Source organism: Panthera onca, chromosome E2, assembly GCF_046562875.1.
Source record: "Panthera onca isolate mPanOnc1 chromosome E2, mPanOnc1 haplotype 2, whole genome shotgun sequence".
Taxonomy (NCBI): domain Eukaryota; kingdom Metazoa; phylum Chordata; class Mammalia; order Carnivora; family Felidae; genus Panthera; species Panthera onca.
The window spans coordinates 42,497,195-42,523,169 of NC_138353.1; the positions used below are offsets into that span (position 1 = coordinate 42,497,195).

The 25,975-nt window shown below is 56.7% G+C and overlaps 3 protein-coding genes and 1 long non-coding RNA gene across 13 annotated transcripts in view; 3 read left to right on the forward strand and 1 right to left on the reverse strand.

Annotated features, from left to right (window-relative positions):
- Positions 1-106: 106 nt before the first annotated feature.
- Positions 107-25,975, reverse strand: part of EXOC3L1 (exocyst complex component 3 like 1) — a 33,169-nt gene continuing 7,300 nt past the window's right edge. Inside the window, exons 1-14 of one of the 7 annotated variants that reach the window (XM_078438863.2) lie at positions 6,457-6,734; positions 4,820-4,882; positions 4,435-4,610; positions 4,126-4,345; positions 2,953-3,565; positions 2,757-2,874; positions 2,490-2,615; positions 2,290-2,390; positions 1,972-2,082; positions 1,165-1,294; positions 915-1,037; positions 682-837; positions 466-590; positions 107-385 (exon numbers count right to left, since the gene is read on the reverse strand). In XM_078438863.2, the coding sequence (XP_078294989.2) occupies positions 196-385; positions 466-590; positions 682-837; positions 915-1,037; positions 1,165-1,294; positions 1,972-2,082; positions 2,290-2,390; positions 2,490-2,615; positions 2,757-2,874; positions 2,953-3,565; positions 4,126-4,345; positions 4,435-4,610; positions 4,820-4,882; positions 6,457-6,502 (2,298 nt within the window). In that variant the 5' untranslated portion in view covers positions 6,503-6,734 and the 3' untranslated portion in view covers positions 107-195. Of the gene's footprint in view, positions 386-465; positions 591-681; positions 838-914; positions 1,038-1,164; positions 1,295-1,971; positions 2,083-2,289; positions 2,391-2,489; positions 2,616-2,756; positions 2,875-2,952; positions 3,566-4,125; positions 4,346-4,434; positions 4,611-4,819; positions 5,003-5,174; positions 6,735-25,975 lie in introns of those variants that run through there. The other 6 variants (XM_060650518.3, XM_078438866.2, XM_078438865.2 and 3 more) reach the window with 6 other exon arrangements.
- LOC132690290 (uncharacterized) lies at positions 317-1,577 on the forward strand. Its single transcript, XR_009615329.3, has 2 exons — positions 317-404; positions 492-1,577. It is a non-coding gene; the product is annotated as an uncharacterized LOC132690290 (long non-coding RNA).
- E2F4 (E2F transcription factor 4) lies at positions 4,791-13,594 on the forward strand. Of its 2 annotated transcripts, none has more exons than XM_060650541.2 (10): positions 4,791-4,893; positions 7,442-7,551; positions 7,693-7,854; positions 8,171-8,214; positions 8,928-8,989; positions 9,208-9,505; positions 9,977-10,177; positions 12,243-12,290; positions 12,496-12,540; positions 12,639-13,594. In XM_060650541.2, the coding sequence occupies exons 1-10, from the start codon at positions 4,864-4,866 to the stop codon at positions 12,752-12,754; spliced, it is 1,116 nt and encodes a 371-aa protein (XP_060506524.1). In that variant the 5' UTR covers positions 4,791-4,863; the 3' UTR covers positions 12,755-13,594. The 2 variants fall into 2 exon arrangements, with proteins under 2 accessions (XP_060506524.1, XP_060506523.1); XM_060650540.2 differs by lacking the exon at positions 4,791-4,893 and adding an exon at positions 6,759-7,004.
- On the forward strand, positions 13,815-18,371 carry ELMO3 (engulfment and cell motility 3). 3 transcript variants are annotated; one of them, XM_060650520.3, is made up of 20 exons: positions 13,816-14,059; positions 14,191-14,231; positions 14,332-14,404; positions 14,614-14,664; positions 14,852-15,021; positions 15,107-15,206; positions 15,299-15,450; positions 15,541-15,619; positions 15,748-15,798; positions 15,887-16,009; positions 16,106-16,237; positions 16,339-16,440; positions 16,543-16,651; positions 16,759-16,895; positions 16,991-17,154; positions 17,264-17,376; positions 17,481-17,585; positions 17,686-17,768; positions 17,860-17,946; positions 18,035-18,371. In XM_060650520.3, the coding sequence occupies exons 1-20, from the start codon at positions 13,982-13,984 to the stop codon at positions 18,245-18,247; spliced, it is 2,163 nt and encodes a 720-aa protein (XP_060506503.1). In that variant the 5' UTR covers positions 13,816-13,981; the 3' UTR covers positions 18,248-18,371. The 3 variants fall into 3 exon arrangements, with proteins under 3 accessions (XP_060506505.1, XP_060506504.1, XP_060506503.1); XM_060650522.3 differs by lacking the exon at positions 16,106-16,237 and having other exon boundaries at positions 13,815-14,059; XM_060650521.3 differs by lacking the exon at positions 14,614-14,664 and having other exon boundaries at positions 13,815-14,059.

The window sequence follows — 25,975 nt, forward strand, 5'->3', positions numbered from 1 at the left end:
TTGAGAATGCGGTCCACACAGGGCTGATGCCGGGATAGGTGAGGCACAGCCCATATCAGGACTGGAGCCAGGATACCTTAGGCGTATTCACTGAGCGTGGACCCCCTAGTCTTTACACTTTTATTTCATCCCCCTTCCCCAATACACAATTCAGACATCCAGGAGCTGTGGCTGTATTCCAGGGGCAGCCGGGCGTCAGGCACAGGGCCCGGAGGGAAGGCAGGAGGACAGCGCAGGAGTAGGTACTGGCACGAGGCTAAAGAGTGCGCGGTGACCCGCAGAGAGAGAGGGCTGTGGGCCGGCCTGCAGGGAGCTGAGTGCGGCCAGGCGCTGCTCTCGGGACACATCCCCGCGCAGGTCCAGGAGGGCAGAGACATGATCCTCGCTATGGGGACCCCAAAGAGGTGTGTGTCAGCTCCGCCCCGTTCCTCCTCCCCATCCCCCCACCAACACCAGTCTTCACACCTCACGTCGGGAAATTTTTGTCGTAGGCCTGCCACCTCGAGGCCGAGCAGCATGGGGTCACGGAGGTTCAGTAGATCCCGCAGAGAGAGGAGCACCGGTGCGCACTGAACACTCTCCTCCAGGCCCTGAGCACCCCAGAGTAGGTCTCGAGCCCGCCCTCGACTCCCACCCAACCACTGAGACTCCCGCCCATCTGCTCGCCTAAGGAGCTCTCACCAAACCAAGGAAAAGCTCCCGAAGCTGGGCCGCATCGTTCTGCAGGCGCTGCGCTGCCTGGATCCTCTCGTCGGCTCCTCGGCACACTAGGCGGCCCTGCATCAACGCACGTAGGTACTGCAGTACCACCGTGCGCTCCGCCTCAGCCAGGAGAAGCTGCAGAGAACGCAATGAGTCCAAGACGCCTTTCCTATGGGCGCTTCCCTGCTTCCCAGCCTCTCCCTTAAGCGCACCTGGACTGCAGGATTCCGCACTCGCCTGAAATCCTGGCAGAAGCGCACCGTCCGCTCGCATACATCGTCCAGCAGCTCTGGGCTCGACAGCCACCGGCGCGAGGGCAGAGCTTCGAACAGGGGCTGGGGGGTGGGGTTGGGCAGAGACGGGGCTGGAGGAACGTTCAGACCTAGCATTTCCCCAGCAGAGACCCATACATATATATGCTGTATCTCCTCCTCCCACCCCCATCCCCACCTGAAGACTTACCTGGAGCTCCGCCAGCAGCGCCTCCAACACCAGGCGGCAGATCCTCCTCTGCAACTCGTCCAGCCCTGCCTCCACCAGAGCCAAGTCTCCTGAACCCGCCCCGTCGGGCTGCAGGACGGACAAGGAGGAGCTGGACCGACCAAAAGTTATGGCTTCAGGACCAAGGCCAAGGCCCTCACGGCCCTCTGTTGTCTAGCCACGCTGACGCCACCTACTGGCGTAAGTTTGTGGAGGGAGGGGGCACTACCAAAGATCTGGGCCTTGGATTGAAGCTGGGAGTGATAGGCTCCGACAGCTAGAAGAAACCCAGCCAGAACTGCCTCTAATTTGCAGTGTAACTTTGCGCAAATCATGTCTTTTGGTTTCTGTTTGGGTAAGGGAAGCCTTAGGAGTGAATAAAAAATCATCATTAACTTGTTTGTCCTCTCTGCCCCCACCTCAAAGAACATAAGACCTAAAAGGAAGGGAATTTTTTTTCTGTTTTGCTCACAATTGCAACCACAGCCATTATTATGTGGCACAGAGTAGGACTTTGATATGATACTATGTGCCAGGTAGGCACTGTGGTAGGTACTTCACATCTATTTTCTTATGTGATTTTCAGAACGTACCATTATTACCCACATGATACTTATGAAAACAAGATTCAGAGAGATTAGGTAACTCACTCAAGGTCACACAGCAATTAGTAGAACTAGGATTGGACTCCCAGGGTTAAGTGAGTCCAAAATTTCTAATGGTCTAGTGTGGACTGCGTCCATACCTAATTGGGGTTCAATCAGCGGTTGTGTGGGGGCCTCCTAGTACCTGAGTGCTGACTGGTAGTTGAGGGTGGCCAGTAGGTAGGGCACGTAATGAGGAGCCATTGCTTCCCCCCTGATGTGGTCTCGGGAGAATCGGATCAGAGCATCACTAAAGCTGCGAAGGGCAGAGATAGTTCCTGTACCTGTCACTCTGGTGCCCCCACAACCTGAGTCCCTGGTACTCCAGCCCCACCTCCAAGAGACTCAAGACCTTGTTTTGAAGGAGCCCCTTCCCACTGGTGTGCCTTATTCACTCAGAGACCCTTAAGGCAACCCCAGGAGCCGGGCTAGGGGTTGGGAGTGGGTCAACGCCTTGGCAGACCTCCTCAGGAATGTGCCCAGTTCTGACAGCGCCATGCCATGCACCCGCCGCTGGAGTGACTCACTGACCAGGCTGGTCACGCGAATGTTCTCTTCCAGGATCTACAGGAAGAAATGGGTGGCCCTCAGCAGAGTCCTAGTCCTTCTCTCCTCCCCTTTCCCCATGGGGGCTTCCCACCTGCCTGGTCTCTTCCCACCCACCTGGAGCACTATGGCCGGCAAAGGTGAGTGATAGAAGCCAGAGGAGTCTGTGCCAGGTTCCTGCTCTCGGTTCCACTCAGCTACCTCCCCATCCAGTGCCTTCTGAAGCCACTGGGCCACATTAACCTGGGGGAAGGGGCAAAGGGCAGCAGGATACTGCTGTAGCAAGGCACTGCTGCTGCTAGAGACAGGGAGACCTGTAACTCTACAGATACAGGCCCACAGCTGGTGGCAGAGCTTCTCTGTGCCTGGGCCCCAACTACTCACCTGGATTTGGGTCACCAACATTGCCTCCAGCTGTTCAATGTTCTCCGGAGTCAGGAGGGGCTCCAGCTGAGACACATCAGCCTCAGGCCCCAACTCCAGGCTCCCCATCATTTCTGGCCTGGAGGTGGGTAGCCCAGTGTCACTCTGAGCCCCAGCCTCTGATCCACCCACTTCTCATTGCCCCAAGGGTACTGACCCCAGGTACACATGCAGTGTCCAATGCAGTAAGGCGAAGGCGTCAGCAGCTCCTAGCTTAGGCCCTTCCAGCAGTTGCTGCAGGCAGCGACGCAGTCCACTGTGCAGGGTGTGGGCCCAGAGCCGCACCACCTTGTAGTGTGGTGGGCAGCAGGGTGCCACTAGTGCTTCAGCTGTGGCCAACTCAGCTGGTAGAGCCACCCGCAGAGCCTCCAGCCACCCTGCCAAGGCCCCTGGCTCAAGCAGCAGAGGTGTCCCAAAGTGGGTCCTCTCCAGGCCCTCCTGCAGTGCCTGCAGACAGCGCCGCCGCCAGTCCCGGGGGGGCAGCTCCAGGGAGGTTGTGTGCCTAGCATCCACCTCTGCCACACGCACAGCAGCCACCAGCAAGGCTGGGTCCTCCCGTGCCAGCTGCCCTGCCACCCCCGCAGCCGCCTCCACAGCCTGGCCCAATGCCTCCGCTAGAGGGCCCAACCCCTCGAAGACTGGCAACTCCAGGCCCCCCAGAGGTGCCCACGTCTCCTCTTGCAGCTGCTCCAGCTCCCGAAGGCACACATATGCCTCCAAGAGCCGCTGGGCACCAATCAGGGTCCGTGTGTGGGCCACTGCAGCTGGCACTAAGAGGGGAGAAGATGAAACAGCCCTGAGTCTCAACCCTCCCACCTGTGCAATGGGTACAACAGTGGATGCTGAAGCCCTAGGGCTGGAATGATGTGTAAAATGTTTGACAACCAGTACAGCAGAGCACTGACCAATCTGAAAGGACCCAGGGAAGGGCCTAGAGGCCTGGTAGGCCAGGTGTAAATCCCTGAGCTGATGAAACAAGAGGAAGCGAGGGATCCTGGAGGCAAGGCAGGGAGGAACTCGGGGGGGGGGGGGGGCATGCTAATGGCTATTTACTCACTCTGTTAGGGAAGTATTTCAAAAAATTAGCAACCAGGGTGGCCAGAGCCACTTGATTGGGTCTCAGTCCTGACTCACACAACCTATGCTTGAGAATCCCAGAATAAGCTAATTTGTATCCTGCTTCATATGCCATTTGAGGCCTGAGTTACTCTCTCGGAGGTCCCTGCTGTGTCCCTCCATGCTATCTCCCACTAGTGCCCCAGCCCCTTGATCAGTGATGGGTGTTTACTGACTGTTAGTGGGCTGAGGCCCAGGGCCCCCACATACTCACCTGCCCGCAGCCGGGGCAGCAGCTGAGACAGGACCTGCAGCTGCTTGTGCTGTGCAACTTGTTCTCGCAGTGGTTTTAGGGTCTCTGTGGCCTCCACCATACCCTGGAGCAACCCATGGGCCTGGTCTAGGGCCTCACGGGTTCCCTGCACAGCCTCAAAAGCCTGGGCCAGCTGCCACACACCAGTCTTCACGCCCTCCAGGTAGGACTGCACCACCGACTGTAGTGGGGAGACAGCTAGTGAGGCCTAGCCAGTCCTGCAGCCCATCCCCAGCTCTCCTACCCCCTGACCGATTGACCAATGCCCACCTTAATGCGTGCTTCCAGGGAACAGGTACGTTGAACTTCACGGCTGCGGTACTGGCCCAGCCTGGCCAGCTGCTCTGGCCGGTAGAAGATGCCCGAGGCCCATTTGAGTGCTGCTCCTCTGGCCAGCTGCTCCGCCCTCTCTTGCTCTGGCCACTCAGGCCCTGGGCAGGAAGACCCTGGGCAGCCTCATCAGCTGGGCAGGGCCTACAGGAAACGGCCCAAACCTGCTCCCCTTCCTACTTCTCAGACTGTCCCCCTAGGGCAGTCTGATCCATTCCTCTTGCTGCCCCATGGAGCTCCAGCCAGACCTGGCAAGGAGGCTCCAACCCCGACATTCCCATCTTTCTTGCCACCGTCCCTCCCTGAGCCCACCCAGGACTCATACCAGGGGGAAGTGAGGGCTGCATTTCATCCTTGGTTGCTGAGTCCATGGCACTCCCTGGAAGCACTGGAGATGAGGTAGGAGTGGGAGCAAGAGTCTGGGTTAGAGCAGGCAGAGTGGATTCTCTGAGCTGCAGCCTTGGTCTAGGCCCCTCTGAGAAGGAGGAAGGAGGTTCTTGCCCAGCCCCTCAGAAAATGGGAGGGAGGTGGGTGTGATGGGGAGGCAGCTGAGAAGCTTTTGCCTGCTCAGTTTCTCAGTTTTGCCCCTGCAGATGCCAAGCAAGGCAGGGAAGGCACAGGCCTCTGCTGGCCCCAGCTCCTGCTCTGAATTGCAGAGGACAGTTTGGTATGGAACTCACCAGGCTTGACCAGGCATCCAGTTCTTTCTCCTTTGAAAATAGTCTTGGCCTTGAAGATGGCCCTCTCCCCAGTCCTCAGAGCAAAGCTAGGTATTCTCTTCACTGTCTCAAGAGGCCTTGGTGGCTCCAGCCCACATCTTGGCACGCAGCAAAATTCCTCTCTCCAAGGAAACCTCTGTCCCACTCTGGGCCCAGGAGCACCCTCCTCCTTCCAAGGCCCCTCCCTCCCCAAGGCCAAATGCCTGAAAGGAAGGAAGCTGAGTCTGGCCCTTTATTCCCAACAGGAAAGAGCATCTGCATTGTGGGATGGTGTAGGGAGGGCTGGGCACCACTTCCTTGGGGGGAGGGGGTGTACTCCCTGTAACCATTGAGTCCTGACCAGCCCAAATAGGACCCCTTAGTGCTCAGGACACAGACGTGAACTAGAGGGCCCCAAACAGGGGTGGAGAGCAGGGTGTGCAAATACGGGTGCAGACAACATCACAGTAGGGAAACTGTGCCAATGGCCCCTCAGAGGAGGGTTGCACCTCTGAAGAGGACTGAGAGGCTACAGGCTATTGTGAGGAAGGTGTAAGATGGGTGGTAGTGACAGAGAGGTAGAAGGGCTATGAAACCTATGTTTGTCTTGAGAGTTAAAGGGGGCCATGGAGAGAACCACAGGGTAGTAATAATATAGTGGAAGCTGGTTACCACCCAAATCCACCCTTCAGGGCAAAGCCACCTGTTGCCCTAGCTGCCAGGAGTGTAGGTTGCTGAGGTGTCACAGCTGAGTCTCTCTGGTACCCTTGCCTCGACAGAGACCACCTTGGAAGAGCCACCCCAGTCTCAGTGCTCCTAGTCAGATAGTCTGAGGCCTCTATATAACTGCATCACAGTTTAATTCCCCCCTCTGCCCAGTTCTGCATGTCTTACTCTAAGCTTCCCTGTAGGCCTGGCTCAAAGTCAGCTTCCCAAAGATCTTGACTTAAAATAAATGAAAATAGATAATGATGATATCAAGCATAACAAAATGGTGTCGGCCAACACATAATCCTTCCTACCTGCCAGGAGCTGCTCTAAGTGTTTTACATATATGTATGCATAGGTAAGCATGTTTGCATTGGCAGAAAAATGGTTATAATTTCAGGGCCTAGGAGCACTGCAGTGTGGAGACAAGAGAAAGATGAGGCTGGGATCAGGGATGGGGAGTGGGAATGGAGACAAGTGGGCAAGCTACATGTAGTTACTGCTTGCTGTTTGGCAGGAAGTGAGGGACAGGAATAGGGTGAGTAAACCCACATACTTGGGCAGCTTCCAGGAGCAGGTTTGGGGAAACACATTGGGTTCATCAGGCAGCATGGTCTCCTCTCCTGAAATGGGGACAGGGTGGCCACCAGGAAAGTTCCGGTGGCTCTCCATTCTCTACTGCCAGGGCTGCCCACCGACTTTTTCCACCTCCCTCTGCCCCCTGTCCTCTCATCCGGGATCCCGGGGTTGTTTTCGTCCTCTTCGGCGGCTGGATATTTGTTGATAGTCCCCGAAGTTTTGCTGCCGTGTCCACCGAGAGGAATTGCGCCGGATTCCCTGGGAGGGCGCGGAGCGGAAGCGGAAACAGCGACGCTGGCGCCGGCGGCCTGGTGGCCAGGAACGGAAGCGGAAGTGGCGGCGGCGCCGGCCTGGCCTGGCCTGGCTGAAGGGAGGCGGCGGGCGGGCGCGATGGCGGAGGCCGGGCCGCAAGCGCCGCCTCCCCCGGGCACCCCAAGCCGGCACGAGAAGAGCTTGGGACTTCTCACCACCAAGTTCGTGTCGCTTCTCCAGGAGGCCAAGGATGGTGTGCTTGACCTCAAGCTGGTGCGGCCTGGGCTAAGGGGCGACCGGGAGGATAGTGGACCAGGCAGGCCTGGACCGGTAGCGGGAATCCCTGGGACGGCCCAGCTGAGCTCTCAGAGAGCAGGCAGCCATCCGTGCGCTTTCTCACAGGAGGGAGGCTGGGAGCTGTTCCATTCAGTCAGTCGAGGCCATTGGGTGTCAGCTATGTGCCAGGCTCAGGGCTGCAAGTGCTAGTCCTCGTGGCCCTCCTCGGCTGATGGGAGAAGAGCATCAGAACATTAGTTCAGGCTGCACCAGGCCTTTTCCTGCCCCGCGGTCTTGAGCCGGTTTAGTGCCTGGAAAGAGGGTTGGGACTCAGGCCACCCTTTTTTCAGATCCTTTCCAGACCAAGTCTCAAAGTAGCTGGGGATACAGCTGAGAGCAGGGATAAGTATCCTTCACTCTTTTCTGTCTGCCAGGCAGCTGACACCCTTGCCGTGCGCCAGAAGCGGCGGATTTACGACATTACTAACGTGCTGGAAGGTATCGGGCTGATCGAGAAAAAATCCAAGAATAGCATCCAGTGGAAGTGAGTGGGGGTATCTGGGAGGGCAGTGGCATCTCCTACCCAGAAGTGTCAGGGGTGTGGGGAGAAGGATGCAGGAGAGAGCATGGGCCATGGGACCCAGAGTTCCTGGTGGCTCCTCTCAGCCCTACTCCCTGGGCTCAGGGGCGTGGGGCCTGGCTGCAATACCCGGGAGATTGCGGACAAGCTGATTGAGCTCAAGGCTGAGATCGAGGAGCTGCAACAGCGGGAGCAAGAATTGGACAAGCACAAAGTGTGGGTGCAGCAGAGCATCCGGAACGTCACAGAGGACGTGCAGAACAGCTGATATCCTCCTGGCGGTCCCTGCTCCCAGGGAGTGGGTGAGGGGCCCTTTAGTCCAGCTGGGTTTGTTCTGTGGTGCCCAAGGCACTATCCACCTTGGGAGGATGATCCTGCAGTTCCTCACCAGGTCCCTGCTTCAGCCTCCCTCCTCAAAGCCCCTCCCCAACCAGTCTTGTCCTGTGATCCTTCCCCATGTAGACCCGAGGACTTTCTCTTGAGAGCTTGTATGTCAGATCTCTGCTAAAGAGCTGGGTTTTCTCTGTGGTCTGCCATTTATCACCATAGGCAGGGCATCAGCCGTTCTCCTTAACCCCCACACCTTGGCCTACGTGACTCATGAGGACATCTGCAGATGCTTTGCTGGTGAGCAGAGCCTGGGTAGGGGGAATTGGGGGTGGGGCTGGGCTGAACCACAGCCCTGAGCAGTGGGTTCAGTGCCAAAGGAGAGTTTTGTCTCTTAAGAGGGTTCCTTGGGCCTGCCCAAAGAGGAATCAGGCAGGGTAAGTCCTGGGTTTGAGGGTCACTGGGACCCCATGGAGGCCAACTGTATTGAAAGTGTACATGAATTCTGGGCTGAGTCCCTGGGTCAGTCCCCCTCTCCACTGTTCCCTGGGTTTGTCTTCTCAGGCATGACAGAAACATAAGGGGGAGAGAGAATGGGTATGCTCTTGCATTCTTGTATCCAGGGGACAGTGGTGTTCACTTTCAGCCTGTAGTTAGTTGCATTATGGGTACAGGAACTGTTCCTTCTCCATTTTGCATTCCCCAGACTGATTTGGGGAAGGAACACTGGCCTTGGCCAGAACTTGTAGGGAACAGTCCCATCAATAAGGGAGTGAGATGCCCATGGCCAGCAATCCTTTGATCCACATGTTTGAACCCAGATTTTGTGGTTACTGACCCTTGGGCTCTTGGGAGGAGAAAAGCTTTAGTTCTCTGCCCCAGCCACTGTGGGGGTTGGGTGAAGCCTGCTGTCCCTAAGAGACCATGATTTCCTTTCTTGATCCAAGGGATAGCCACCCGTATTCTCAGATTAGATTGAGCCCACGGGCCCTGACCTATTCTTGTCATTCTAGGAGATACTCTACTGGCCATCCGGGCCCCATCGGGCACCAGCCTCGAGGTGCCCATCCCAGAGGTGGGTGCTCAGCCTGGGCAGGCGGGGTTGATTGAGGGTGGGTGCTGGCTGTGGAGCTTGATAAGTGCCGGGTGGGGCAAGTAGGGGGAAGCCTGGGTTTTAGGGTTATCTAGAAGAACGGGCAGCCTAGGGTGGAAGAGGACACTGGCCCTGGCCCAGGGTCAGGCAGGAGCCAAGTGTGCTTTTAATTCTACCTGTCCCCCATCCCCCACCTCCAGGGCCTCAATGGGCAGAAGAAGTACCAGATTCACCTGAAGAGTGTAAGCGGCCCCATTGAGGTGCTGCTGGTGAACAAGGAGGCATGGAGCTCACCGCCTGTGGCAGTGCCTGTGCCGCCACCTGAAGATCTGCTCCAGAGCCCACCTGCGGTCCCTACCCCTCCACCTCTGCCCAAGCCTACCCTGGCCCAGCCCCAGGATACCTCACGCCCAAGCAGTCCCCATGTGACCAGCCCCACCCCTGTTCCTGGCATCATCGAAGCCCAGGGGGTGCCTGGTCCAGCAACTGAGATCACAGGTGAGGTGTAACGGGCAGCTGGTGATGGGATGATTTTGGGGGCCCGAATGGCAACATCTCTGTTGTGAAATGTGTACTCAGAGTTGGAAAAGACTTCGTGGGGGTTGTCCTTTTCCTGGTCTCTAGTTGGCCTCCCTTTGCTATGGTTATGAGTCGTTTTTAATAGGGAAGCTCTGACTGTGAAAGGGTATATCAGTGGTGACAATTTTCCCCTAGATCCGTCTACGTCTCACTTTCCCTGGTCACCTCTCTTAAAGAGTAGTCACAGCAGCCATGTCTTCTGGGAGTCTTCCTCTTGGAGGTCTCAAGCTCCTGTCTCTTTTCGTGGCTCATTTCTAAGTTACCTCTTCAGGAACCTTGACAGTTCCTATCTCTCCTTGGGCTATCATCATCCTGACTGGGTTCTAGCACAAAGCTTCAATGTCTCACTTCCTGCTCCCAAGTGACTGGGTTCTGGGGATCTGATTGCAGTGAGTGGTGGCCCTGGAACCAATAGCAAGGACAGTGGTGAGCTTAGCTCCCTCCCACTGGGCCTGACAGCACTGGACACCCGGCCGCTACAGTCCTCTGCCCTGCTGGACAGTAGCAGCAGCAGCAGCAGCAGCAATAGCAGCTCATCTGGACCCAACCCTTCTACCTCCTTTGAGCCCATCAAGGCAGACCCCACAGGAGGTAAGTGCTTGTCTCCTGAGGAGTAGGGGGAACCCAGCCTCAGCCAGTCCTAGGTCAGAAACAGTACGGGGGCTGGAACCAGCTCATCTGTCTCCTCAGCCAGAGCTGGCCAGCCCAAGGGTCAGCCCTGGCATCAACTCTTGCCTTGACACCAGGGCTCTGCCAGGTTGGGTGAGGAGCCTGGCCTTCAGCTTGGCAATGGTGCCCCTTTGCTCCCCTTCCTGGGTTACATGGAACTCCTGGGTCCCTCTCAAGCCCTGCCTGTCACCCCTTGCACTCAGGTGTCACAAAGGCATTACTGCTGTCCTGGAGAAGGGGCTGTGGTAAGGCCCTCAGTCTCCAAAGGTGGGCAGTGCCTTCCCAGGGGAGGTGATGTCATCTGCCTGGAGTCTTCTCTCCATCTTTTGATGTGAGTGTTTGCTTCCTCCAGGACTTTGTCTTCTTGGCCCACAAACACTGCTAAGTTTCTTCTCGCTAAATGACACTTTATCCTTTGTGTTTCCTCTGTCCCCTTCACTGTCTCCTCTCTGGACTCCTTGAACAAGTGATCTCTATTCCATTCTGTATCTTGGTCCCCTAGTCCCCCTTCAGGTTGCAGCAGTCAAGATCCCTGTATGCCAACCCCACGGTATGCCAGTGCTACTTCTGAGAAATTTCCTAGCCTTGACTACTGGCTCCAGCAGGTTTCTGGGCTAATTTATTCAGGTGCTTCTTTACTCCATGTTGATGCTTTTTACGTCTTTTGGCATTTATGATGCCAGTTCTGGCTCTTATCTCTTGCTGGCTTCTGACCTCTCCCTGGCACTCCTATAAACCTTGGTGCTTCCCAGATCTCTGTCCTATTCTACAGCTGTGGAGGGCACCTATTCAGGGTAGATGAGTCCCCAACTTTCAGCTTGCCTAGTTCTTTTGCCTGAACTCCACACCTGTGCCCATGTGCCTTCCTGTGCACATCCAATGGGCATTTCGTTCCTGTGTCCTCAACTGAAACTTGCTTTTGCTTTTTTGCTTTTTCTGTTTGTTTGTTTTTTTAATATTTATTTTTGAGAGACAGAAAGACAGAGCACAAGTGGGGGAGGGGCAGAGAGAGAGGGAGACACAGAATCCAAAGCAGGCTCCAGGCTCCAGCCTGTCAGCCCAGAGCCCAATGTGGGGCTCAAACTCACAGACTGCGAGATCACGACCAGAGCCGAAGTCAGACGCTTAACTGACTCAGCCATCCAGGCTCCCCGAAACTTGCTTTTTCTACTTCTGTGTCTACCCTACTGTTGACCCTGGTCCCCCAGGCCTGACACCTGCATGTCACTCCTTTTCTATCTCCTTCTGCTCCCCATCTTGCATTAGCTGAGTTTTGTTCCAGACATCTCCCATCACTGGCTTCTATTTATCCTCAACACTCAGGGTCACTACTGGCTATCTCTATTCTAAACTCTTCAGCATCCTCCTTTTACTGTGACATTTCTGTCTTTACAGAGTACTTCTAATGGCTTCTTAAGCCCTGCTGGATAAAACCAGAATCCCTACACCTAGCATATGAAATCCTCATGAACCAGCCCCAGCACTCCTCTCTGGTGTCATTTTCCTCTGCTTCCCACGTGCATCCTCCCAGTCAGACCTTTGTAGCAGATTTGTCACCCTGTAGCACCAGCCCCCCTATAAGTATCTGCTTCCTGCCCTGCCCAGTGACCTGGTCCCCAGGGTGTGATCTCTGAGCCTGGCATTGAGCAGGTGCTCAGCAAGGGCAGGGGTGAATGGGCATCTTCCATCAGACAGGGCATACCTGCTGAACCCATAAAGGGAGGAAGTCTGCTGCCATTCTGCAGCAGTTCTGAGTTAGGAGGGCTATACCAGTTAACCACAATGGGCCTTTATTACCCTGAGCCCAGCACTGAGGAATTCACGTCTAGGAGGGGAGACTGACAATGCCAGCTTTGCCTGGGGCAGGGCCTCCATCTCCTCAGTTGTGTGGAGCCCCAAGATGGGTGATAGAAGATCTGAGGATGAAGGTTAGGGTGGGACCAGAATGGATCTCTGTGCTCTTGAGCATGGCTTTCTTGTCTTTCAGTTCTGGAACTCCCCAAAGAACTGTCAGAAATCTTCGATCCCACACGAGGTAGGGCTGCATTCTTCCATGGGGTAAAGGGTAGCTCATTCAGTCTTACGGCTGTTTGCTTGTGCTTCTGAGGATCTTTGATTGTGCTCGGTCCCTGGGCAAAGCGTAAAGTTCCTAAGGAATGGCTAGGGGGGTCCCCTTCATGGGCTTTGGTGGGTAGAGAGGCAGGAGCCAGAATGTAACTGAACTCTCCCTTTCTCCCCAGAATGCATGAGCTCAGAGCTGCTGGAGGAGCTGATGTCTTCAGAAGGTGGGTGGCCCAGGAAGGTGGGGAGCGGCGGTTGGCAGGGGGTGGGCAGCTGCTGGGAGGGGCCTTGGCCCAGAGTCTCAGCCTGATGCTCTCTGCAGTGTTTGCCCCTCTCCTCCGCCTTTCTCCACCCCCTGGAGACCACGATTACATCTACAACCTGGACGAGAGTGAAGGTGTCTGTGACCTCTTCGACGTGCCTGTTCTGAATCTCTGACTGACAGAGACATGCTCTGTGTGGCTCGGACACAGACTGTGTGACCTGGGGGCTGCCTGAGGACATCCCCCATTCTACCCCTACACAGCTTGAGAGCCACAGACTCCTGGCTTCCCCAGCTTTCCCTCACTGCAGTTCTGAACACAACTCCCACTCCTGCACGAGCACCTGTACCGTGCTAGGAAAGTAGGGGAAAGGGGCTCAGCCCCCTTCACCGTGGAGCCAACGTTTGCCTCTTCTTTTCTGGGGCTTTCCTCCACTTCATGCCCTCTCAGAGCCCAGGCTCAGCTACCACTCAGTGGCACAGAACCGAAGACCTGCCATCACCCCAATAGGGCAGCTTGTCCAACCCTACTGCCCTGTTCCAGCCAACCCCCACTCCCCCCCACTCTGAGGTGGGGAGCCTAGGGTGGAGCCTGATGCTCTCCAGCACCACCCCAGCCTCCTTCACTTTTCCCCACCCCCTGAACCTGCAGCTCCCCTTGGACCTCTGTGTGTATCCCCCATCTGCCTGGCCCTTAGCCCTGAGAACCTATAGGTAGGGTTGGGGTGGGGGGAGTGCTAACAGGAAAGAACAGAGAGGTCTTTAGCTAGAAATCTGGGCAAGTGAGTCCCTAAGGATTGGTCCAATCTCCTGCTGCCCTGTAGGTCTCCCTCTCCTCTGCCTGCCCCACCCTTGTTTATTCATTTATCCTCATTTAGAGCCATTTCCAGAGATTTAGAAAGATTTGCAGTAACGAATGGATTCCTATATAAAGATTATTTTTATACTTTTTGCAGCAAAAGGAAATTGTAATATTTGTACAGTGTGCGAGTGAATAAAGACCGTGCCTAAGGCTGTATCTGATCTGGTTTTTTCCGGGCCCCTCCCTGGAATTCTGCTGGATAGGTGGTGGGACCGGGTGGGTCACCTTGCCGGAAAGGGAGGTGTGGCTGCTCTGGCAACCCATCCTCCCCGCCCCCACCTGCCGCACCTTGGGGCGGGGCGGGGCCGCCTCTTGGGGCGGGGCAGGCGCCTACCCCCGGGACTCCAACCCGGAACTAGTCTGGCTCCCTTGGGAAGGCCGCGGCGCTTGTCCTGGAGCGAGCCTGACTGTTGAGTGCGGGCCACGGGGTCCAGGCCTTGGACAGGGAGACGCCCTCGTTCTCGGAGGCACCAGACCAGGCACGCCCTCGGCCGGAGGTTGGACGGTCTGGAAACTACAGGCGTCCCCGCCCAGCTGGACCATGGCGCCCCCGAGGAACGTGGTGAAGATCGCGGTCCAGATGCGTGACGCCATCCCGCAACTCATCCGGCTGGACCAGGTCACTAGGCCTGTCTGGCCTCCATTCACCCCACCACTCACCTCTGGGCCACCCCCCTTCCCCTCGGAACTCCCAGGTTCCTTCCCAACTCCTCCCCACACCTGCCCCATAAGTGACCTCTTCACTTGCAGGCAAAGCCTCTGGCTGCTGTGCTGAAGGAGGTGTGCGACGCGTAAGTGCAGGCTAGCCAGGCGGGGGAGGGGATTGGGAGATGGGAGGGCAGAAGGGAGGGGCGCCCCCTACCTGCCTCACTGAGTCTCTGCTGCCCGCAGGTGGAGCTTGGTTCACTCTGAACGCTATGCCCTGCAGTTTGCTGATGGACATAGGAAATACATCACTGAGAACGTGAGTCTTCCACTCCCCGCCAGGCCCATATTCCACTGTGTGACATCCCCACCTCCTGCAAGCACACCTGGTCTTGATTACTCAGACTCATCCCACTGTCTGGAATGTGATCTTTTCCTGACTCCCAAACCCTCCCTCACCGAGAACCCCAGTTGACCAGTTCTCAGAGCCCTTTTTGACTTCTCTCCCTTTCTTTCCATCTTCTCCAGAACCGTACAGAGATCAAGAATGGCAGCATCCTGTGCCTCAGCACTGCCCCAGTAATGCCCTTACTGATCCCACCCTCTTTTCCTGCTCTTCTTCTATGCCTCCTTCCTGCCCACCTTCCTCTCTGCCCCAGATCTGGAGGCCGGGACTCCAACTCCGCAGTGCCCCACCTAGTGGACATCTGAGTCCCCACACCTCAGTTCTTCTACCCAACCTCCTCACCTCTCCCACCCCTGCCAGGACCTTGAGGCTGAGCGACTGTTGGGTGGGCTGCAGTGTGGGAGCCGTGAAAGGCGCCGGGAAACTCTGCAGCACCTCGTCTTGCTGGCCCCAGACATGACCTTTGCCCAGGAGGTCATCAGCCGTGATGGGCTTCAGAGACTAGGCACCATCATTGAGGATGGAGATGAGTGAGCACAGGACTGTGGTGGGTGGTGGACATGGTGGGGCTGGCGGTCCTGGTCTGGTCCTGCTCAGCCCCATATGTCCCCCCAGCTTAGGGGAATTGCTGGCCCTTGCACTGAGGGCCTTCTTGGAGCTCATGGAACATGGCATGGTGTCTTGGGAGACGCTCAGCATCCCTTTTGTTAGGAAGGTGGGTTGCCTCTTCTAGGGGCAGCAGGGGTGGGGTCAGGATATGGCCTTCCATGGTGGTGAAATGCTAACAATCCCCTTCCCCTGTTACAGGTGGTATGCTATGTGAACATGAACTTGATGGATGCATCTGTGCAGCCCCTGGCTCTCAGGCTGTTGGAGAGTGTGACTTTGAGCAGCCCTGCCCTGGGCCAGCTGGTCAAAAGTGAGGTGCCACTGGATAGGCTGTTGGTACACCTACAGGTGTAAGTGTCTGGGGGTGGGGATGGAATACAGATGAGGGGTGTGGACCGAGACCCTGGATAGCCAGCTGAGCCCTCCTTTTCTTGCCCCAGGATGAACCAGCAGCTACAAACCAAGGCTATGGCCTTGCTGACAGCCTTGCTGCAGGGGGCCAGCTCTACTGAACGCAAGGTGAGTGTCCCATCTGGTGGCTGGCTGTGGGGGCAGGAGCTGGTGGGTACTGTGCTCTGTCCTGGGACTGCAGGGTGGGTGCTCATGGTGGGGCTAAATCATCTAAGTCCCTTTCCCACCCAACTCAGCACATGCTTGACTACCTGTGGCAGAGAAACCTTCGCCAGTTCATCTATAAGGTAGGAAGGACTGGGCTAGGCAGACCCCTCCCCACTTTCCCTCTCCCAGTAAGCTGACACTCACACCCGTGGGCTGGCTGTTCTGCAGAACATCATCCACAGTGCAGCACCACTGGGCGATGAGATGGCTCATCATTTGTACGTACTGCAGGCCCTTATGTTGGGGCTGCTGGAGCCACGTATGCGGACACCACTGGACCCCTACAGCCAGGTGGGTGCTTTTGGAGTGCACAAGGCTGGGGCCAGCTAGAGAATGGCCTTGAATCTATGATCCTGATACTCCCTTACTCCACAACAATGACCCCAGGAACAGCGGGAGCAGCTGCAGGCCCTGCGCCAGGCTGCCTTTGATCCTGAAGGGGAGTCTTTGGGCACCGGGCTGAGTGCTGACCGTCGCCGTTCCCTCTGTGCCCGCGAGTTTCGAAAACTGGGCTTCTCCGTGAGCAACCCCTCCCTAGCTCCCCACCCCTGCCTCAACCAGGGCTGCTTTGTTCCAGAGGCCTGGAGTCCTTACTGAGCTACCTGTCCCTCTTTCCCCAGAATAGCAACCCTGCACAGGATCTAGAGCGAGTGCCCCCCGGCCTGTTGGCCCTGGACAACATGCTTTACTTCTCCAGACATGCACCTAGTGCTTACAGCCGGGTCAGTGATATGGTGGAAGGGATACAGTAGGATGCCACCTAAGCAGAGTCTGTATTGCCTTAGCTGCGACTTCTATCCCATTCTCTGTTTCCACCACCCCAGTTTGTGTTGGAGAACAGCAGCCGTGAGGACAAGCATGAGTGCCCCTTTGCCCGGAGCAGCATCCAGCTGACTGTGCTGCTGTGTGAGCTGCTCCGCATTGGGGAGCCCTGTGAGTGGACTGGGCACAGCGTGTCCAGGAACGGGGGACGGAAGGGCAGAGAGGGCCAGGGGCTGCACACACTTTCTCCCTGAGCCCCTCCTGCCCCCCTGCTCCAGGCTCCGAAACAGCCCAGGATTTTTCACCCATGTTCTTCAGCCAAGACCAGAGTTTCCATGAGCTCTTCTGTGTGAGCATCCAGCTGCTTAATAAGACCTGGAAGGAGATGCGGGCCACCCAGGAGGACTTTGACAAGGTGGGTGGGGTGGAAGCTAGGAGACCTGAGCCAGGGCAGGGGCTCTTCTGAGTAGGGGTCCAGAGCATAGTACTGAGCTGAATTGGTGACTCCAGGTCATGCAAGTGGTGCGGGAGCAGCTGGCCCGCACGCTGGCCTTGAAGCCCAGCTCTCTGGAGCTTTTCCGAACCAAGGTGAACGCGCTCCCCTACGGGGAGGTCCTGCGGCTGAGACAGACAGAGCGGCTGCATCAGGAGGGCACACTGGCCCCTCCCATACTGTGAGTAGATGGGAGTGGATCCCCGTCCTGGCTCCACCTTCCTTAGTGCCCATGGGCCTTGCCCCAGTCCCAGTCACCAAGCACGGCCTCCCCACCCCTGCCCCACCAGGGAGCTGCGGGAGAAGCTGAAGCCGGAACTCATGGGCCTGATCCGCCAGCAGCGTTTGCTCCGCCTCTGTGAGGGGACACTCTTCCGCAAGATCAGCAGCCGGCGACGCCAGGGTGGTTGAGGGGAGGGTGGGCAGAGAGTGGCTGGGTGGCTGGGTGGCTGGGTTGGGGTCAGGGCCCCTCTTGTCACTCCTTCCATCTTCCCTTTCTACCCACAGACAAGTTGTGGTTCTGCTGCCTGTCCCCTAACCACAAGGTGCTGCAGTATGGGGACATGGAGGAGGGTTCCAGCCCACCCACCCCTGAGAGCCTACCTGAGCAGCGTAAGAATGGGGCAAGGGTCAGGATCAGCCACCTGCTCTCCCCAGACCATGTCGCAGGACCACCTGGGTCCCAGTGATCAGCCTAGCCTTCTTCCTGCAGTCCCTGTGGCTGATATCAAGGCACTGCTAACAGGCAAAGACTGCCCCCACGTCCGGGAGAAAGGCTCAGGGAAGCAGAACAAGGTGAGTGTAGTGGAAGACAGGGGCTCCTTCCCACCCACATCTGCCCTGCCCTGTTCCCTGCTCAGTGCTCTCAGCTCCCTGGCTTCCCCAGGATCTCTATGAGTTAGCCTTCTCAGTCAGCTATGACCATGGGGAGGAGGAGGCATACCTCAACTTCATCGCCCCATCCAAACGGGAGGTAAGTGTCTGGGCCAGGCTGAGCTGAGTTGGGCAGATGGACCGGGGAAGAGATGGGCAGGCCCTCACGGAGCTGGCCCTGTCCCCAGTTCCACCTGTGGACAGATGGGCTGAGCGCCCTGCTGGGAAGTCCCATGGGTAGTGAGCAGACTCGGCTGGACCTGGAACAGCTGTTGACGATGGAGACCAAGCTGCGGTTGTTGGAGCTGGAGAATGTGCCCATTCCTGAGCAGCCACCTCCCATCCCCCCGCCCCCCACCAATTTCAACTTCTGCTATGACTGCAGCATCCCCGAACCTTGACAGTGAGGTTGGCCGTGGGCCACAGCTGCTGGCACTGCGGCAACCATTAAGGGTGGAGGGTGGAAAAGCCCAGACATCCGGACAAACAGAGGCTGCAGCAGAAATAAAGTCTGCTTGGCTCTTATGTATGTGTCGAGCCAGTTCTGAACCTGTGGGCCAAGCCTGCCTTCAAGCTTAGCTGGCAAATGAGATGGGGCATCGGGTCAAGGTCACTGCTTGGGGCCACAAACCTGGGGAGCCGTAGCTGAGGGTATTCTGCAGGAGGCTGGAGACAAGCTGGACCTATTGTCCTTCCACAAGATGAGTCCTCAGCCTTCCTGAGTGCTGGGCCTGCAGAGAGGGATGGCCTATGGTCTGGAGGGTCAGTTGAGGGACCTGTGGCAAGGCAGAAGGTGTTGTCCTAAGTGGATACCTTCCTGGGCAACATGAACAGGGGCCTAGTCTGAAAGCCATGTTTCTAAAAGGCTCCTAACAGTTTGAACTCAGTCCTCAGCTCTGGTTGGCCCTGCTCTTTGTCCTTTTTGAGGCCCTCTGGTGAGAGGCATGAAGGAATAGATGTAAAGCTGGGTCTGCTTTGTGCTGAAGGGCAAACTCAAGATTCCAAACCTGTCCCCTGGTGGTGGAAGGATGTGTTGATTCTGATGAGGGAATTCAGTGCAAGCCTTGCATTCTGAGTCAAATCCACTGCAGCAGCAGGGTGTGGTGGTGGCCACGGACAGGCAAGACCACTGGGGACAGAAAGTGGCGAGGAGTATTGGGCCCAGCTGGAGGTCAATCTCAGAGGCTAGCACACCAACCCACAGGGCAGGCTGAAAGCTGCCACCACTCTGACCTTCTCCGTGCCTCTCACTACCGCTATTTCTCAACACCATCTCAGTACCTTTTTAACGGTATTGACCATCAACATGTTACCTTGAAAACTGATGAAATGGCATCTCTTTGGAGAATGTGCTGGGAGAGCACCTGTTTCTGACTCAGGCCTCCAGGGCCCAACATGCCCACTCCTACATTCAGAGACTTCCCACCACAGTTGGAATAGTTCAACTTGCTATTGAGTTCAAAATGGAAATTGAGGTCAGGATCCCAGATGCAGTTAAGCCTTCTAATAGCATCAGTTCCTCCTCCCCAATGTCTCCACTCCTTTGTCCAGGCCACCAACATCTTGGCAAGAATCTCCTGACTTCCTGCCTTGCTCCTCTGGTCCTCAATACCCCAGGTCTTTCTCAAACATGAAGATCTGATTATACACTCACATGCACGCTACCCCCAACCTGTATTTTTCAGTGCCTCCCTGTTGTCCACGGGATGATGGTCACAGTTTCCCAACTGAGCAGAGTTGAGCTAAGATGGGTTGCAGACACGTGGTTTATGCCATCTAATAAAAGGCCTGTGGCTTGCAGAGTTCTCTGTGCTTGATCCAAGCTGGCATCCTCCCTGCATCCTGTGAGACCCGCCCTTTCCTCCCCAGTGCCAGCTCTGGCCTGCACTGTGCATTTCCCTGGTCCTTTCTGATTGCCCTCTTCCTTCCCTTCTGCTCGCTTTTCACTGCCTTGAGTCTTTCCTTGATCTCCCAGGGTATGTTCATTGCTCCCCTGGGCTCCCAGTTCCAGGTGCTTCTCTATTCATGCCGTGCACACTGGACTGTCCCTGTCTGTTGGCTAATTTGCCTCCCCAAATGACTGGGGTGCTGGGAAAGCTTTGGCACCTCTGAATCCCCACATAAAGTACAGTGCTGCAGGCACTCAGGCAGCCATGCTAGCTGTTCCTAGAACTGATGGATAGATGGACAAAGTGTGGGTGGACACATGAAAGGTCAAGTGGCTTCTCAGAGCTGCTGTTGAGAAGTCACTGGCACTGTTTAGGAGGTTGGACTAGATGCCCTCTAATGACCCTTCCAAGTCAGAGATCCTGTCCTCTCTCTTTTTTTCTTTCTGAAGACCACTGCATCCTTAATCATTGCGCTCCTCGGGTCTGTCTGGGATGTGCCTTTCCTGCAAGACATGCTTGGAGGCTCATGCTTGGCGAGGCCTCAAAGCTTCTAGTCTCCAACCATGTTGGGGAAGAAGTTAGGACTTGCTGGTGGTGCCTGTGGTGCTTTGGGTCAGGTGTAAGGAAGAAATTGTCTATGTGCCTCTGGTGTTTTGTCTACGTTGTCCCTGGGCTAGGCTGGGCTGCTTCAACTGAGGTAGGGAGAGGAGGGAGCCCTTTAGCCTGAGAACTTCAGACAAGGAGGTAAGATCTGGAATTTTTAATCTTGTTTGAGTTTACAACAAAGTCTGTGGCTTGGCTGCTAAAACTCCGTGCTGGTAAGGGCTGGGAGAGCTCCTTATAGGGAACAAGGTGAGGCACAGGTCTTAGGTGTGAGAAGTGGGCAGGGCAAGCAGCACAAGGTCGGCTCCTCCCCAACATCAGATGCATCCCACCTGTGGGCCTGGCCTCCGGACCTAGGCCTGGTCAGGAGAGCAGGAGCTGGCATTTCTATGGGCCTGTGGCAGCAGCCTATAGCTGGAAGAGGCGCTTGCTGGGCTGTAGGGCAGACTGGAGCAGGAAACCCCTTGTGATGCCCTGGATTAGTTCTATCCCCAGTCCTAGAAAAGGAGTTTGTAGCTTGGGGTATGCGGCAGAGGAGGGTAGGAGGCACTCGGTCAAACTCCAGGTCAAGAGGCCAGGGCTGGGGACTCAGGGCAATGGAGGCTGAGCCAAAGGGTTGGTTACTGACCTGGCCCTAGAGCGTCAAGGTCAGGTCAGCCCCTCCCACGAAGCGGGACTGGATGCAGGCCACCTGGGGCAGTTGGGCTTGGAAGTGCCTGATGGCAGCCATGCTGATACCAGGGCACATGGACACATCTAACATCCGGAGCTGCTTGCACGCCTGCCCAATGGTATCCAGAGTTCTGTGGGGAGGCCTCCAGTGAGTGCCTGACCTGGCATGGGGACCCAGCCCAGCCCCTGTACTGACTTGTGGTATCATCAGACAACTCACTGCTCTGTGAGCTGACTGCAGCTGGATAGGTTGAGGTGCCGCAGCCTCGGCCAGGAGCTGGCTGCCTGGGCCCAGCCCTCATCGCTGAGGAGGCTGCAGTGACTCAGCACCAAGTCCTCCAGGCTGGGGCAGCCCTTGGCCACAGCCACCAAACCCTTGTCTGTGAGTGCTGGCAACGGCTCAGTGACAGTTGCCTCAGCTGGGGGAACCAGAGCACCTGCAAGGATGGGGGTGAGGAGTGGGAGGGTATGATAGGGCACTGGAGCCCAGGGCTCTTCCAGGTTCCCCCACCCCCAGCCAGAGGTAGCAGAAGCCAAAGAGAATGGAACTTCTTCCAAGCAAAGAGTGGGTTGGCCTGGGCCTGGCTCTAGTGCCAGGATCATCAGCCTATCCACACCTCCAGTCCCAATCCCACACCTTGGCCAAACTGGCATCAGTTAGCTTGCTGCAGGCTGTGAGGTCCAACTCCTGCAAGGCCCGCAGCATGAGTAGGGAAGGGCCCTGTGGCTGGGGAGGCTCCTTGGGGCCTGAGGCCTGATGCTCCAACTCTTGATGTAGCTGTGGGAAGAGGCTCCTGCTTCTCAGGTTCCTCCTGAGTTTGGCCCTCAAATGGTCCTAGAGAGACATTCAGGAGGGGTGGGGGGTGGGGGTGGGTAGCTGAATCCAGGGACCGCCCCTGCCTTCCATGACCTGCACCTGGGGCTCCTGTGTAGGCTCTTCACTTGGTTCCCCCAGCCCCAGAAGTCCCCAGTCTCGGAGCTCCTTGCACCAGGCCAGGCGCAGGACTGAGAGGTGGGTTAGGTAGGCACAGATGGCCTGCAGGGTCCTGTTGGTGAGGGCCACACAGGAAGATAAGTCTAGCACCCTGAGGCTTGGGCTCAGCACTGAGATCAGGGAGAGCACTGAGGCATCCTAGGAGGGAAGTGGAGAAGGGAGAGAGCAATGAGCAGGTGACTTCCGCAAGGGTCCCTATGCAGGTTCTACTCAAGATTCCAGCCCCACAGGCAACAGAGAGCTACCAGTGGGTCCATAGAGGGAAGCAACAATGTCCCTGTGTTGGTGAAAGGCAGGGACACCAGGAGGAGTTTGCTGGAGGACAAAGGCCTAGATTGTCTGGGGCACCAAGGATGCAGGTGGAAGTTTCTAAAGTATCTGCCCTGCCTGTACTCCAGGCCCCTCCTGAAGGTGTGGGCTGAGGCAGCCCTCTGACCACAGCTTATTGGACTCTCATTGGACATCTGACCCTAGCTGAGCCAGTCAGGTATGCTCCCTCTAGAATGTGAAGCAGAACTCTGAGGTCACTGTGGGGGTAGGGCTGCCACCTGCCAGAAGCAGGAGCTAAGGGCAGAGTAGAGGAAGCTGGTTTGTAAAGAGATGCAGAGATAAGTGGGAGAGCTGATAAAGAGACACATGGCGGTAACAGGAAGACAGAGTGGGGCAGGGCAAGAGAAGCACTTGTGGGGGAAAGGAGACGGTGTTCAGGTTGGAATGCCCTGGGTACATTGACAGTTTGAAGGAATGATTCACTAAAGAGGGAGAGACTGATATTGCCAAGTTAGGGATGCCACCCAGAGGGACAGGGCTGAGTCCTAATGAACTGGCTGCAGCCAAGAAATGACCCTGTGACACATCATATTACCTCTGTCAGGCCCTGCCTGAGCAACCTCCCTGTGTAACCTCGGTGCCCATTCCCTGCAGACCCCTTCTTTCATCTTTCCTGCCTCCAGAACGAACACCTGCACTCAGTACCCCTACCCAGACTGCCCGGGTCACCGAGCACTTTGCATACGAGGTGTGTGCCACCTTGTGGGCTGGGCCAGCCTGGTGTCCTGGACCTCCCTCCATGCAGGCACACGGTAGGGGCTGAGCGGGGGAGTGCTGGCAGCAGCACTGTCTGTCCAGGCTCCTTTCCCCTTGTGTCCTAAGTTCTGTTCTCACTACTGTTCCTTGGACATAAACATTGGGCAGTTCCTCCCTGCTGCCACATGTGCAACTCCCCCAGCCACAGCCCTGGAGAGGAAGGAAGGAGATGGTGTGCTCACCTTGAGTGAGGCGCAGTAGGCCAGGCTGAGGGAGGCCAGTGGGGCTGGAGCTCTGTGCCCTGAACCCAGGGCCTGAGCCAGGCCCCACCCACTCACCGGGCAGCACTCTGCCAGGTCCAAGCTCTGCAGCTCCTGCAGGCCCCGCAGGGCCGTACATCCTGCGTCTGTCAGCCGCTGCAACTTCCTCAGGCTGAGGCGCTGCAAGTGTCCCAGGCCCTGGCTTATGGCCACGAGTGCCCCGTCAGCCAGTCCTGAGCAGCCGCCGAGGTCCAGGGAGATCAGGCCCCATTGCAGGCGGCAAAGGGCAGCCACAGCCTCTGTGGAGAGGTCCTGGCAGCCATGCAGGCTCAGTTCCTGCAGCTGCAGCCCGGCCACCTGACCCAGGGCCTGCAGGGCCTCAGGGAGCAAGCCAGTGCCACTCAGGTCCAGGGCATGCAGCCTACCAGCCCTTTCCTTCACGAACCGCAGCAGGTTGTGGAAGGAGAGTTGGGAGGGGGAGGAGTCTTGGGGGCCAAGGGAGCCCCAGGCTGGGCCTAATTCAAAGGTGAGGTGACAGTAGGCCAAGGAGAGGCGCTCCAAGCTGGGGGCACAGCTGCTGAGCCGGTTGAAGCTGAGGTCGGTCAGGTCCCACAGGCCAGCCAAGTTGAGCTCACAGAGGCCACTCAACACCTGCTGGACACGCTGTGCCGTCTCGGGCTGAGCTAGTAGCATGCCCGATGTGAAGAGGCTGTTGCAGCCACTGAGGTCAAGGATATGCAGGGCTGGGCAGCCTAGGATCAGGGCCACAAAGGCGGCCTCCGAGGGGCTGCCCCCACTGAGGCACAAGCTCTGCAGATGCGGGCCCAAGTGGTAGGCAACACACTCCAGCACCTCATGCGAAGCTGGTGAGTCATCCAGGTTGGTCAGGCTGACGCAGGTGACGCCCCTGAGGCCCAGGCTCTTGATGGCCGGGAGGGAGGCAGAGGACACAGGGATGTTGTACTGCACATTGGTCTAAGGGGCAGCAATAGGACTGGGGTTAGCCCTCTGGCTTCAGAGAGGGTTGGCCATCAGGTCTCTGAAGCCAGAGATCAGGGAAGGACCCTGTCACAATGGAGACCGCTGTGCTGTGTGGTGTCATGTGTGGTCGAAGGGGACAAGTCACTCTGGGGCTCAAAGGGGATGACTTGAGGGGAGGGCAGGAAGGTTAGTGATGGATGGGACTGGATGCCTACAGAGGGGTGGGGCATTGGCATGCTGGGCACAGGGTGCTGGGGGTGGCCTAGAGGAGAGCCAGTGAAGCCCCCAGGAGGCAGAAGGAGGAAGTATGATAGATCCCAAACTTTGGGCCTTTCAGAAGGTGGCCCTGAGACCCACAGACTCAGCTCCTACTCCAGAGAGTCAGAGCTCAGCATTAGCTAAGCAACCAGCCTCCTTCGCTTTCTCAAGACCATATAAATAGCCCTCAGAACAGCCGAAGGCAGTAAGAAGCAAAGCAATTGTCACCACCACGCCCTGGGTGGCCTGGGTGCCAGAGGTCTAGGGCAGGCAGTGAGGCCTTGGTCCCCTGGTGGCTTCAGTATCTCAGCCACATGAATGTTTGCAAAAATGGGTTTTGTGTGTAAGCAAAAATGTGTGCATACACGTGTGCATATGTGTGTGTGTGCACCAACATGTGTGGGCCCTGCAGGCTCCAGAGTTCAAGATGTGCTTGAGATCCCTGGGGTTCATCTCTGGAGTGTCCATCTTCTTTGTCCAGGTAAGGAAGGAGAAGTCTCCTATTTCTGTGGGCAGAAGCTAAGAGAATGAATCTTGTGGTGCCAAGAAAGTGGGGCTGGCCCTGCTGTGGAGGAACAGGGGAGAGTGGAGAGTCCATGGCTGGTGTGGGGTGGAGCTCAGAGGCGAGCTCAGGGTTAAGTCAGGAGAACAGGCTGGCTTGCGTAGACATTTGGGGAGTCCCAGTTTTCACAGAAACTTCCCTGATTTTGTGCCAAAGGGAAGTTGGGACAGGTCTGTGAGGAACAGGTATGGGGGAGGTTTTTTCCACCTTTGATGGATGCCCAGGGTGCAGGCAAGCAGTACTCAAAAGCTCTTGCTTTAATCCATCAACGTGATCCCAATGCAAGAAAGCAAGCTCTCTAAAAAACCTGTCCTGTAAGTTACTGCAAGAACAAATGATGTTTCCCACTTCTACCCCACAGAACATCATCAAAGGGAAGTCAGAAAGGTAGAAATGACACATAATACACACTCCTACAAGACACTTATTATAGGATTCTCCCAGGAAGACACATGAAACTCATTCCCGGGTAGAGAAACTAGGCTGGCTTCTGTCACAGAGAGAAACAGATACCTATGGCTGTCATCATGGGAAGGAGTGTGTGGTGAGAAATGGGGGCCTGGGGCACCTGGCTGGCTCAATCGGCAGAGCATGTGACTCTGGATCTCAGGGTCATGAGTTCAAGCCCCACTTTGGTCATGGAGCCTAAAAGGAAGGGAAGGGAAGAAATGGGGGCCGGCTCCTGACTACTTCCACGGGAATCAGGGGTCAAACTGGGCTCCCTGTCCAGATCCCATTCCAGGAATGTAGGGATTGTGGGCCAGAGGATCACTTCCCACAGCCCCCTCTCGTGGACACTGGGAGACAGTGGAGTAGTGGGAACCCCAAGGGCCTGCGTTCCTCTCTAAGATTTAAGGAGAGTGGGAAGATCCCACTGGGTGGGG